The sequence below is a fragment of the Alligator mississippiensis genome, chromosome 12, assembly GCF_030867095.1.
Source record: "Alligator mississippiensis isolate rAllMis1 chromosome 12, rAllMis1, whole genome shotgun sequence".
Taxonomy (NCBI): domain Eukaryota; kingdom Metazoa; phylum Chordata; order Crocodylia; family Alligatoridae; genus Alligator; species Alligator mississippiensis.
The window spans coordinates 14,163,938-14,178,384 of NC_081835.1; the positions used below are offsets into that span (position 1 = coordinate 14,163,938).

General features: G+C 42.5%; 1 protein-coding gene across 6 annotated transcripts in view; it reads right to left on the reverse strand.

Moving 5' to 3' along the window:
* The window catches only part of SSUH2 (ssu-2 homolog), an 88,722-nt gene that overhangs the window by 49,626 nt on the left and 24,649 nt on the right, over positions 1-14,447 (reverse strand). For all 6 annotated transcript variants that reach the window (XM_019499784.2, XM_019499781.2, XM_019499783.2 and 3 more), the window contains exons 9-11: positions 10,696-10,788; positions 9,148-9,253; positions 5,737-5,844 (exon numbers count right to left, since the gene is read on the reverse strand). In XM_019499784.2, coding sequence (XP_019355329.2) covers positions 5,737-5,844; positions 9,148-9,253; positions 10,696-10,788 — 307 coding nt within the window. The remainder of the gene's footprint in view (positions 1-5,736; positions 5,845-9,147; positions 9,254-10,695; positions 10,789-14,447) is intronic.

Consider the following 14,447-nt stretch of genomic DNA (forward strand, 5'->3'; position numbering starts at 1 on the left):
AAACTCACTTCCACTGTATTTCCCAAAAAACAGAATTGAGAGATCCTGGTCATCACACTGTTATTTGAGAAATATGCTGCCTGCCCTTCAATTGTACAGGTTTATGCATATCTATATCTCTGATTTTATGAACAATTCCAGTTGTCTTCTGTCTCTTTCTTTCTAAACCAAGCACAAGCCCTAGTTGCAGTCTTTCAGATGCTCTGAAAACTAAAAAAAACATTTTGCAAAAAGTGAATGAGAATTTTTTTTTTTCCAGCATTAAATGAAGCAGTTAAATTGGGGGATTAGGGGGAAGTTCTTGTTGTATTACCCCTTTTGTAAAGTCACATTGCATATGCTTAAAGTTCACATCTGTATAAAAGAGAAGGGAAATGAACACATTCTTCTTTTGACATCCTTTCTGGTAACAACTTGCAGCTTTTCTTCATTAATAAAACTAAATTCAGGGATCTGTCTTATTATGGCAGAAACTGGCAATGACCTCATATTTAATATTCACTGAACCATCTTTCCCTTAGTGGCAGAATTGTTTTTCCCATCTTCAATAAAAGTGAAAAGAAAGAATACCTCTGGTTAGGGTGCTTCAAAGGCCTGGATTAGTTTCCCTTCTCTGCTACAGATGTGTGTGTGTGACCAGGGTAGTCATTTAGCCTCTCATTGATTAAGTTTCCCATTGCTAACATGAAAATAACAGCACTTCTCTACTCCACAGGGATGTTATAAGGATAAACTCAGTAAAGATTGAGAGGCAGTTAAATACTATGATAATGGACCATATAAATACCTAAGAAGATTAAGAAGGATTATTTTGTGTTTCAGGGGCTTGACTGAAAGACTCAAAGGATTTTAGTTTCATACACCAGCACTCCTAGAAACACCCGTTTTGACCTTAGCAACAAATCTCTTAGGCTCTCAGTTCTTCACCTGTAAATGGAGACACTTTCTCGTTCCCATCTGCTCTGTCTGGCCAGCAAACACTTCAAGGCAGGATCTATACTTTGCTATAGGTATGTGCAGTTCCTGAATCTCAGCTAAAGATTCCAGATACTACTAACATTTAAATAATAAAGACACAGGATCCACAGGCCTTGGAATATATGGAAGATGGGTTTGAAAACCATGGATATGGCTGCAGAAATAGTACTGTACTTCTGAGTTTCATATTTACAAGCGGACAACCCAATAGAGCTCTTGCAATTAAAATCAAAGTTGAATTTGTGAGTATCAATCCACTCCATCCCCCCCCCCCCCCCCCTCCCTGCAGGCATTTAAAATATCTACTTTAGGACGGTGGGTCCTTGATTTGCTAAACCTGCTCTGTGCAAGAGCTTGAAGTGTCATATAGGCACTGGCGTCCAAGGGTTGCAACCCACCCCCCTTTTGGGGTCCTTTGAAAGCAGCAGATGTATATACAGAACAGAGGGTTATCTAGCAGGGGAAAAAAAATCTAACAGCATTTTAACAAGTGGATGTCAAAGCCTAAGAACAATCATTCAAACCCGAATATTTCAATAAGGAGACATGCACGCAAAAAAGGCTCACATTGGGTGCTTCTCCATATGCATATTAATGTAAAGCAATACATTCTATAGCTTTTTGTTCCATTTGCACGTACACCCGGGACTGCAATACATTGAGCTGGGTCAGAGCAGCCTTGGCTGGCAGGGGGCCCAGGGGCAGTTTCCCCAAGCCTAACATACTGGCTGGCTGGGGTACAAGAGTGCTTCAGTGCAGGGCCAGCTGGTGGCAGCCCCCTCAATGGAGCACCCTTGTGCCCCAGGTGTGCTGCTGTGGAGTAAAAAACTCTGCAGCAGGATAGTATTTGTATTTCCAAGCACTACCCTGCTGTGGAGTAAAATAGTTTAATCCAGCCTAATAGGGGTGCAGGTCTAGACACACAACACTTTCTGCTCAACTAATTAGTCTACTGTGCAGTAAACATCTCGTGTAGGTGGGCCCACTGATCATTTACATGCCGAAGTTAAATGCCTGCTCCTTGTTCCAAAGCATGCTGGAAACAAGCATTTAAGTCAAAACATTTGTCTAAAGCATTCTTACTTCAGTTGCATTCAGCCTGGCAATAGTGTTTCTAAGCACGCAGAGCCAGTGGATCTTCTATTATGAAAAGACACTGCCATCTAGTGCTGAAGCTAAGCTGAGATCTAGTTTAGTAAAACCTGCAGAGAAAAATGAAAACCTGTCTAGATTATTAAGTAATAAAACTCTGTTCTCATTAAGTAATGATCTTTGGACATCTGTCCCAATTCTAATTTTTTGCTACAACTGCACACAAAGTCAGAGGTCAAAATAAAACTCAATGAGGCAAGCCAAAGCTGCTAGACTATAGTCACTTTGAGCCAACAGAATATTTATGGGCTTGATATTTACCTCTATCATATGGCCATCTTCAGCTGGAAAGCCATCAACCAAGCAAATGAGCAATAAACAGCATTTCCAAAATATGTTGATAATTAAGTGGAAGCAAGTGGAATGTGCAAAGAATTAAACAGGAATAGCGCTGGCAGGACGCGCCCTAGACCCAAATAAAAAAAGCCTTGTCTTGGAGAGCTGGCACAGGAATAGTTTTTCAGCACCTGTTTTTACATGTAGCGAAAGGATACGTTTCGATGGTGTATCTCAGCTGAATGAACACACTACTTTTGACAGTGAGAAGTGGAGATTATAGCTTGGAATTAATTTGGAAGACATGAGTTTGCCAAAGAGCTAGTTTTGAGAGACCACGCGGAAAAATCAAATTGCTGTCCTTTGGGCTTATTCTGGTCTTCTGCTTTACTACCCACCCCACCTCAGGTGATATTTTTCTCATTTCTGGTACAAGCCAGCTATATGTAAGCATTTGAAAGAACATGCCTCATGAAAGCAATAGATATTACCTTGCCCTAGCAAGAATTAACTGAATAGAATCATAGGCCACATCCAGGCAAGTCTGCAGTGCCACGTAGTGCATGTTCAGCTGTTCTCCACACTGCAAGGGAGCAGCGTTTGGGGGGAGGAGTTGACCCCTGTATATCCAGGGGTCAAAAACCCTGCACAAAAAAAAAAAAGCAGAGCAGCACACACACGGGCAACATGCACCACTCAAAACTGGACCCTGGCTGGCCGGAGCCATGCTCCAGCTGCCCAGCCAGGCTCCAAGCAGCAGGATCACCACTGCTTCAGCCTTGGGAGGCCCCCAGGACTCCAGGTAAGGCTGTTGGGACAAGCCCAGTGCTGGCCCCAGACTCCCTTTCCACACCCAAGATAACCTGCCACGCACTAGAGAGCGCATGGCGCACACACTCCCCAGGAACAACTAGTGGTGGCACAAGGTGTACTTGTCCCTGGGGAACCAAACATCCATACTCACGTAGATGCAGCCAGACTGTTTGTTGAAAATCGGCTGCTAAACTATTAAATAAAGGGGAGTAACACATCTGTTTGCCATGATGTTCTTTGGAAAGTGGAAAAGGAACAGAAGTAACTGAAATGTCAGTGACTTCCCTTGTCTGTTTTAAATCGAGGCTTGAAAAATAATTCTCTTAGAATTTCATTCTGATTTTAAAACTGTCCTATTGTACAGCTGAACAATATTTATTGCCCCTAAATAACTAGCTTAACACCTGACACTTTACTGTGTTTAATCAAGAGCAGGTACTGAATTTATGTACCTGTGATGCCTTAGGCCTTCTAAGGAGCTGAGCCTTTGCAGTTAAACAGAAACCCAGTCAACTTTTTACACAGATGAATTGAGTTAGGGATGTCAGTAGATAGTGGAGAGCTGCAAGGAGCCTTTCCTCATTCTCTGCTCAAGGCCTAAAGACAATTGTGAAGTCCCTTTGTTCTGGGGAAGTGTAAATGTCTCAAAAGTTGCAGCAAGGGAAGTTTAGGTTAGATATTAGGAGAAACGCTCTCACTAGGAGGGTATTTGTGCACCTCATAGATTCATAGATGTTAGGGTCGGAAGGGACCTCAGTAGATCATCGAGTCCGACCCCCTGCATAGGCAGGAAAGAGTGCTGGGTCTAGATGACCCCAGCCAGATGCTTATCTAACCTCCTCTTGAAGACCCCCAGGGTAGGGGAGAGCACCACCTCCCTTGGGAACCTAGTCCAGATTTTAGCCACTCTAACTGTAAAGAAGTTTTTCCTAATGCCCAGTCTAAATCTGCTCTCTGCTAGCTTGTGGCCATTATTTCTTGTAACCCCCGGGGGCGCCTTGGTGAATAAAAGCTCACCAATTCCCTTCTGTGCCCTCGTGATGAACTTAAAGGCAGCCACAAGATCGCCTCTCAACCTTCTCTTGCAGAGGCTGAAGAGGTCCAGGTGCCCCAGTCTCTCCTCATAGGGCTTGGTCTGCAAGCCCTTAACCATACGAGTGGCCCTTCTCTGGACCCTCTCCAGGTTATCCACATCCCTCTTGAAGTGTGGCACCCAAAATTGCACGCAGTACTCCAACTGTGGTCTGACCAGTGCCCGATAGAGGGGAAGTATCACCTCCTTGGATCTGTTTGTCACGCATCTGCTGATACATGATAAAGTGCAGTTAGTTTTGCTGATGACTTCATCACATTGACGAGTCACATTCATCTTGGAGTCCACTAGGAGTCCGAGATCCCTTTCCGCTTCCGTGCTGCCGAGCAGGTCATTTCCTAGGCAATAGGTGTGCTGGACATTTTTCCTCCCTAGGTAGTAAAGTACTGAAACTGGCTACACATAGTGGTGGTGGAATCTCCATCCTTAGGGGCTTTTAAGACCCAGCTAGACAAAGCCTTGGCTGGGATGATATAATTGGATGGTCCTGAGTTGAGCAGGGAGTTGGACTAGATGACCTCCTAAGGTCCTTTCCAACCGTAATTTTCTATGATTCTATGAAAATGGCTCTCCTTCTATGTGTGGCTCTCCTTATCCTCTTACTAAATACATACACACTGGCCTCTTAAGGTGGCTGACCATGAAGAGTGAGTTATAGACATAGGATGGTGTGTGCATTCCCTCTACTTGCAAAGGAATTAGCATGAGAGGATAATGCCTAAAGGCCAGTATTTTCTAGATCTCTGTAGCTGATTCAGTGGATAAGCCTATTCTTCTCATTTGCGCCCCCCGCCCCCAAGACATAACGAGCACCTTTTGCATTCAGTGCAGCAGCTTTTTTCTGTTTGATTAAAAAGCCATTAACTATCAGATTTTTTCTCTTGGGTCAGTACTTGTAGAACATGGTCAATTCACCGCTTTACTCTCTTCTGGATAAACTAATAGCTGGAACTTCTAACAATATGCATTTTCCAGACGTTGAATCATTCTTGTGTCCTTTTTCTGAACCCTTTCTCATTTTACAATCCTTTTTCTGAGGTGTGAGCACCAGAACTGGACACAGTATTCCAATCATGGTTCTCTTCAAGCCATTTTAAACAGGTAACACTCCCTCCTTTCTTAATATTCTCCTTATCTACATCTCCAAGAATAACACTTCATCCTCCTTGCTGAGAATGTCAGTAGATATTTGTGTAACTAACTATTTACTTGTATACCTATATTCTTTTTAGTGTTTTTGCATCCCAGGATATAATCCTCTATCCTTAAAGTGTAGCCTACAATGTGGGATCATGCCAAGAAACTAATTCACTGACTCCCATTGTCCTTCAGCAGGTCCTCCATCAAGCCTTAGCTACTGCATGCTTGCTTTCTATGAGTTACAATTAAATATCAACAGATTCATCCTATGGCGTCCTTCTTACCTGCTGTAGAATACGTGATGATGCAGTGAATGCTGCATTATGTTCTGCAATAGCTCTCTGTGACGCTAGAGATATCTCAGGCTTGGGGAAGTCAATAATGGGATACACCTGCAATTTTAAAAAAGTGCTTTAGAAATCCAAAGTGCTTGCAACAAATTACTTTGTATATGATGGTAAAACGATATGCTAGCTACAACATAATGAAAAGGTCTTGAATATGTTTAGATCATAGATTCATAGATGTTAGGGCCAGAAGGGGCCTCAGCAGATCATCAAGTCCGACGCCCTGACCCTGGCAGGAAAGAGCACTAGGGTCAGACGACCCCACCCTGGTGCTTGTCTAGTCTCCTCTTAAAGACCTCAAAGGTAGGAGAGAGCACCACCTCCCTTGGAAGTCCATTCCAGATTCTGGCAACCCTTACTGTGAAAGTTCTTCCTGATGTCTAACCTGAATTTGCTCTCTGTCAGTTTGTGGCTGTTATTTCTAGTTACTCCAAGGGGTGCCCTGGTAAACAGAGTATCCCCTATGCCTTGCTGCCCCCCACCACCCTGCAACTCCCCCTCTGATGAATTTGTAGACAGCCACAAGGACAACCTCTCAGCCTTCTCTTGCTGAGATGGAAGAATTTCAGGTCCCTCAATCTTTCCTCGTAGGGCCTTATCTGCAGGCCCCTAACCATATAAGTGGCCATCCTCTAGACCCTCTCAAGGTTATCCACATCCATCTTGTAGTATGGTGCCCAAAAGCAGTGCTCCAGCTGCGGCCACACCAGTGCCACATAGAGGGGAAGTATCACCTCCCTAGACCTGTTTGTGATGCACCTGCTAATGCATGATGAAGTGTGGTTAGCCTTACTGATAAAATCATGCACCTTGATTTATACCAATTTTATCATAACATCACAGGTATTAAAGTGCAATTATGTCAGGAAAAGAGACCAAATCCAGACATCATCCTCCTATTTAGAGGCTGACATACAGACTCACAGTGACTGAAATATTCAGTGCTCCCCGTGTGACAGCCCTAGATTCAACCGTGTTATGCTGGGCGAATTCCACTACTGAGTCCACTTTGTTTCAAAAGAACATAACCTTGTTGACTTCAAAGGCTTGTTTGGAAAGCCTTTTCTTTTCTACTCTGTGTGGGAAAGTTTATGGAAAATGTGTTGGTTCTTTGGGTGTGAAAGGATGATCACTGACGTGGTCAGTGTGCCAACTGTAAATCTTTAGGAGGGTTTTTGTAGTAAGATTTGATTCTTAGTACAAGCCTTGTATTTTTTTAATATTCCTGGGTCTCCATTGAACAATACACTTCTGGGAGTATAAAATGGCCTCTCTTCTGGCTTCTAGATCCCTAAACAAAAGATGCAGCTAAATCCCAGTTGCAGAATCTCAACTTCAATCTTGACATAAGAGGGTTAGTTAGATGTTAAGCTCTTTGCAATAGGGAAGGAGCTTTGCTCTGCTGTTTGTTTGTACAGTCCTTAGCACAATGGCTTTGTGGCTGTACTGCAAAAAGCAAGCAATATTAAAGACCGCACAGGTAGTGTATAAACAATTAATGGCGTGTGGTGCTGGCTGTTACCTTTAAAAAAGAATTAAGATCAAAATTTAACATTAATATAGAACTGATTGTGCAGGAAACACAACAGGACATTTCAGGCCTTTTTGAGGTATGTTTTAAAATACAACACAAAAGAGTCCTCCTGTAAACCATGTGGCCAGTGGCACAGGAACTGAACAGGAAACAGCAAGCACCTGCCTAGCAGTTTGCTAGGGGGCATCTATCACTGTAGATTCCCCAAGATAACCAACACTAGCAAAAAAACTTTAAGTTGCCCAGGGCTCAAATGGTTTTCCATTCAAAGAAAAGGATTTTGCTTGTTTATCAAAAGTGCAAAAAATCGTTGTTTCCCTTTTGTAGATAAACATATTGCTACTCCACTCTGATCATGAACAGGATGAAAGCGTGCCCATACAATTATGTAACCCAGTTCAGAGGTTTTCTTATATAGCTCTCAATTCTCATGGTGCCCACATGATGCACCCAGTGCCAAACACACACCAAAGGTAGCTCATTTCTTGTCTTAAATTTTTTTTTTTAAATAGAAAAAGAAGAAAGGAAAAGGGTTACCCCAAATGTGTTGTAAAATAATGGTTGGCCATGTTAGAAAGCCTTTTTTTGTATTGTTATATAATGACAATGATATCCTGCTGCTTTCCAGTATGTCCAACAGTAGCCAGACGAGTTCTTGTAGATGGAATGGGCTTTCTGAAAGAACATATATCCATCTGTGGTTTTATTAGTATTTAGTATTTCTATTGTGATAATGCCTTGGGGCCCTAGTCATGAATTAGGACCTCTTGTTGTGCTGCACTGTATAAAGTCAGAGTAAAAAGATGGTTACAGTGACCTTGGTCACCGTAGACTTGGACATTTTGTGTGTGAGGAGCTGAGGGAGGAAGGGACTTGGCAATAACTGTGGTAGAAGTGGATAAACAGTGCAGAGATGGTGAAAGTTGCAAGGAGACCAATGAAAAAAGTAACAAGGATGGATGTGTGCATATGCTTTTGTGGAATACCCGTCAGGAAAGTAAAAGCAGTCAAACAAAAGGGAGCTGGCTAAATACTTTGAGGAGAGGATAATAATCAGTGGAGAGAAAAAAATATCTCCCTAGTTTTGATATGGGCTAGTCCAATGAATTCAGCCATCTGTGACCTGATATGACTGAACATTTACTTTGTCACTGTGTTGGCTAATTGCATTTTTTGTCAGCCAGAAAAGCAGGCCAAATTTTCCCACCGGGAAGGAAACATGTACTGCCACACAAACGTGTACTTCATCACATATAGCCCATGTCCTGCATTGGTTCAATTATTTTGTGTAATACATTTTCAAGCTGGCAGACTCGTGATGAGAAACCAGTGTTGTGTTACTCTGTACATAACCTGGTTTGCTTCCCTTCTCCCAGATATTTTAGGAAATGCAGGCAGAACATGTCTTGGCTGGTTTCTTCAAGGGATGGAAGTTCTTATGTTCCTTTTGTCCATTAGCAAAAAGTTGTGAAAACAGCAAGAGCTCTATGTCCCGTAACATGAACCCATGGCATAATAGCTATATTGCTGCCATGTAGCAATGGCCACGTACAGGCATTATGCTTCTACCGCTCCCTCTCCCACAAACTCTTCTCAGGTATTTCCACCAGTAGAAATGAATGTATGTTTGTGGCCAATAGTCATATGCACATAGAGCAGCAGTTGGGCTGCTATAGTAAGTTCTACCTGCCCTTCTATCCATTTCATAAGGAAAAAATCTTCAGCAATTCTTTAGTAAAGAGGGACAAAGTCTGGAAATGAGTGTAAGGTTAGGAAAATCCCAAATTTCTTCCTGCCCTAAGATTAACACTCACCAGAACATTTTCATCTCTAAATACGTTCTCTCCATTGACCTTACTCAGCAGCTCTCCTGGAAAGTCCAATTGATGCTCCGAAACAAATTCAAACACATTGTTCTTCCTATGGGGGAGGGGGGGAGAGGGAAAGCATCAAAGGTTGATTTTAGGACACTCAACCATTTTAAACATATGAATAAGGCTCTAATTTGTCCTAGTTTCAGAGGGCAATATTAATTCTTCATAACCTTTGTGCTCTCTGGCAACACCATCTTTTTTTTCTTTAACAACCTTGTATGTTTTTATCACACAGATGACTGTTGCATAAAAGGTCCTGAAATTAGGGAACTTCATGGTCATCAGAAACCCTTACAGCCTTCAAAATAATGTATACACCTATTAACTCTTTCTTGCAGGTGAAGCCATATATCTTCTTTCAGAAGCTGTAACTTCTATAGTAACGAATTACATTATTCTGTACTTTGCAGGATACAGGCATAGTTATTAAATGAGAATGACCTCAAAAGGTAGCCATACCATTCTAGAAGAGATACTGTATATATTTAGAGAGGTACAGTGGGATAACATGCCCTACTATGTCACTAAATTGCCTGAGGGATTAAGTGTGTGGAGGATTTAGTAATGAGATACAGAGTTTTTCATCTCAGGATCACTGCTCTGATCCAGAAGGGTAGCATGATCCAAATTTGTTTCCATCTGTTGGCTATGTTGTATCCTGTGCCAAATGAATATGTGGCACTGCTTCATTCCCTTAGCGGGCTTGGGTGCATATCATAAAACCATAAACAGCATCTCTCCTGGTCTAGCACTGGGATGGCTGGTGGGTATTTTTGAGTTAAACATGGTTATAAGGATGAACTGGTTTGTTGAGTTTTTTGGAAAAAAAGTTTGAAAAACAGTGGCATTGGTGCCATCAGTCAGAAGTTGGGGAGCTATTTAGGATGTATGGTTTTTAACTAACCCTCACTATCTGAGATGCTTTGAGACCCATCTGTTCGTTCTGGCACCAGAGCTCCCAAATTGGAAGAATTAATCCTAGAGCAACAACATAGGGAAACCGGCGTTCCCATGTAGTTTAAAACCTGGCAAATGGAGTTTAGTCACTAGACTCAGATGTCAAATCTGGCACTGAAGCAATCAAATTAAAAGTGCTAATGTTATCCATTCTGCTCTGACTCTCAACCTAACATTAGCTCAGGCAAGCTAATTCATTGCAGTCTCTGCACAATATAGATATTCTAACCACTAGATGGTTTTGATTACAGGCAAGGTAGGATAATCTTTTGAGTCAAGTGCTGGACAGGGATTCCAAGCCCTGCGTTCAATTTCTGGCTGCAATCAAGCTCCCAATAAACTAAATGGGAAAATTCTCACTGACTTCAGTGGTTTTCACTATTTTTATTCTCTGTCCAAAACATTTGTCCTTTATTTGTCATTACTTGTCCTTCTTCAACAGCAGGGCCCTAATATTGCGTGGACTCAAGGCATTACTGCCAAGCAAACTATAAATTCAAAAACCTATTAAGTTTTACCCATTCCACTTACCAAGTTATTATCAGCTGTTTGAAATGCAAGAGCTTTCTCTCTCCTTGGCATGTCATACAGGTTTTATTGCCACGCCCAGAACAAGTGCTGCACCTTTTGAAGGAAAGCATAAAGAATTGAAATGGTTAAATTCCTTTTTATTGAGAACTGCTATTGCCAATTTATTGATAGCCTTAGGTGAAGCAGTAATCCCAGGCATTCTTTTTTTTTTTTTTTTTTTTTGCTGACAAACTTTTTTACTGGCACACATTTTTTACCGTCAGTAAAAAAAAATATCTCAAGTTGGCAGCCCTGTGCAATTGCAGCAATGGATTTATACCCTGAGGTCCTACTCACTCCACACCCCCAACTTTCCTCCATACCATGCTGCTCTACCCAGCAACCCCTAAACCTTACCCCACTAACCCCACTTCCCTAATCCCAGCACAGACCACTGAAAAAACCTGTCTGCCACCCAGCGGTATTATAGGATGGGAAGCAGCAGCACATAACTAGAGGGGGAGGGGCCTACAGGGATCTACAGTCCACTGAGAAAAAGCTTCCTGCAGGGTGCTGCACTCTCTTGGTGGCAACACTCTGCTCTGTCTGCGCTTCAGTTGAGCTCTGGCTGCCCAGCTTCTCTCCAAGAGGGAGCTTCACAAAACAGCCAAAGCTTGATTGTTTTTATGAAGGACTTAAATTTATCTATGGTCTTTACAGACAGGCAGTTTTAGCCTGAATTTTTACCAACTGTCCATAAATTTAGACAGCTGGCAACCCTGTGAAGTAGACTGTTGCCTACGAAAACTGACATCTCTCTGAACCAGTTAGTTTCTACGGTTCCATTCTTCTCTGCCTTCTGCCTCAAGTAGTTACAGTTAAGCATCTAAGGGCCGGCAGCCCTAGCTCTTAACACATTTTAGAGCTGCTGTTTCAGTGCATTTCTTTTCTAATGCATTTCTGCAAGCCACTAAAGGGGTTAACAAAACTCTGCGTGTTGAGTATGCTGCTTCATTCATTACTCCCTGACTCAAGGGATGCACCATATTTGTTGGATAAACTGTATTACTAATGCCAGAACAAAGACTATTTGTAAATGCAGAATTAGTCAAAGAATTTATTTGTGCATCTAATTAAGGATAATAACAATTTCCCTCTACAACTATAGCAGGCTGAGTGTCACTTTCAAGACACTGTTATCTCTGCCTCTAACAGATGCAGGAGGCATATGCTTATGCATGGCACAGTTTGATTGCATCAACACAACCAGATTAGTAGCAGTTAACAACTGATTCATTAAAGCTCTTCAAGCCATCATTAGCCCCAATGGATCCATGCTTTAAAATTATTGTCCTGATAATGCACAATAACATCTCTGCTGTTTTAAACTTAACGGATCCACATAAACATTATAGTTTTAGAACACAAGCTTTTTTTGGGTCACTTAAAGATCATTTTAAACATACTAAGTTTTACCTTTGAAAAGAATAAAACAAAGCAAAACACAATGGATCAGTAATTCTCCAGGCTGCACTTGCTTTAAAAGCTGAACAAATGGTCTATAGACAGATAAGACCTGAAGCAAAACCCAAATTTGGTTAAAAAGTTTGCACCAACTACAAGGGACTTTGGAACAGACCCAGAAGGTTCCCCCGCCTATTGTGGATGCTAGCCACCACTCTCTTCCTTTTTTTTTTTAAATAGAGGGCTTAAAACTTGTTGATAGGGTCACCTAATCTCTTACCTATATTATAAATTGTAAAATATTTGTTATCTATCTTAAAGCTTCAGGTCTTGGAGTTGTGAGAATCTTTGTTTTCATTGGTAAATTAACTTTCTATGGTTACAGAGAAAATCCAGGAAATGTAATGGCATTTTAACTACAAAAAAGTCCCGCCCCACTTCAAAAAAAGAGTATTATTTTTAATAAATCCCATTCATTTTCAAATCCATATAATGAGTTTTGAACGCCTGGCTGATGCAAACTATCTGGACCCTTGAGGTTTGCAATATAGTGGAAGTATAGTACATCTGACATGTGAGCATTTTTATTGTTACTATTCCCTGAATTGTACGTGGGTTCCCAGGCAGTTAAAAAAATCAACTCCCAGCTAATCCTGACTCTGCTACATGTTCTTTACCTGTGGTGGGAGAGGGAAAATAAAACAGGATTTGATTTTTCTTTTAAGTGATCTTCATGTCAGTAAAATAGAATACTGTAAGCCTTGGAGAATAAAGTCCTTTAGGCCCTTGTCCTACATCAGCTGTACCCACAAAAGGCAGCTATAGGCTTCAGTAGGAATATTCATGTGGGTCTAGGCCTTATAGATTTCATAGACATTTGGGCTGGAAGGGACCCCAGAGGATGATCGAGTCCAGCCCCATGCCCCAGGGGCAGGAAGTCAGCAGGGATCATAGGATCCCAGCAAGATAAGCATCCAAATGTGTCTTGAAGGTCAAAGTGGGTGCTTGCACTGCCTCCGGCTGCAGTCTATTCCAAACCTTGGGAGCTCAGACAGTGAAGAAGTTCTTTCTTATGTCCAGCCTGAATTGGTTGCGGCGGAGTTTGTGCCCGTAACATCTTGTCATCCCTTGGAGCGCTCTGGTGAACAGACATTCCCCCAGATCCTGATGAGCACCCCTGATAAACTTACAGGTGGCCACCAGATCCCCCCTGAGCCTGAGCTTTTCCAGGCTGAATAGCCCCATGGCTCTCAGCCTCTCATCGTAAGGTCTGTTTTCCTGACCTCTGATCATGCACGTGGCTCTCCTCTGCACTCTCTCAAGCTTCTCCACATCCTTTTTGAATTGTGGAGCCCAAAACTGGACACAGTACTCCAGCTGCAGCCTCACCAAGGCTGAGTACAACAGGAGAATGATGACCCGGGATTTGCTTGAGAAGTATCTATGGATGCAAGCCAGCGTTTTGGTTGCTTTACTAGCTGCAGCATCATATTGCAGGCTCATGTTCATCTTGTGGTCAACCATGACCCCCAAGTCCCTTTCATCTGTAGTGCTAACCAGCGTAGCACTACTGAACCTATAAGCATGCTGCAGGTTTTTCCTCCCAAGGTGGAGAACCTTTCATTTATCGGTGTTGAATACCGTCAGGTTCTCGTCCGCCCATTTCATGAGTCTGTCCAGATCTGCCTGGATCACCCTCCTGTCCTCAGGTGTGAATGCTTTACCCCAGAGCTTGGTGTCGTCGGCAAACTTGGCCAGTCCGCTTCTGCAACCAATGTCCACATCATTGATGAAGATGTTAAATAGTAGAGACCCTAGGACAGAGCCTTGAGGGACCCCACGGGTCACAGCACACCAAGACGATTGGCTCCCATCGACCACCACCCTCTGGGTCCTACCACGGAGCCAATTCCCTAGTCAGCAAATCATGGTGAGGTCGAGGCTGCAGTTAGCCAGTTTAGCCAAGAGGTGATCGTGGGATACCAGATTGAAGGCTTTTTTAAAGTCAAGCTATACAATGTCGATCTCTTCCCCCTTGTCCAGGTGATAAGTCACCTGGTCATAAAAGGAAATGAGATTGGTCAAGCAAGACCTACCCACAACAAACTCATGCTGGGTATCCCTCAGGATATTGCCTTCAGCTAATCTATTAAGGATGGCCTCTTTGATAATCTTTTCCAAGACCTTCCCCAGGATAGAGGACAGGCTGATGGGCCTGTAGTTTGCTGGATCTACTTTCCTCCCTTTCTTGAAGATAGGCACGACATTGGCCCTCTTCCAATCATTGGGCACTTCACCAGAGCGCCAAG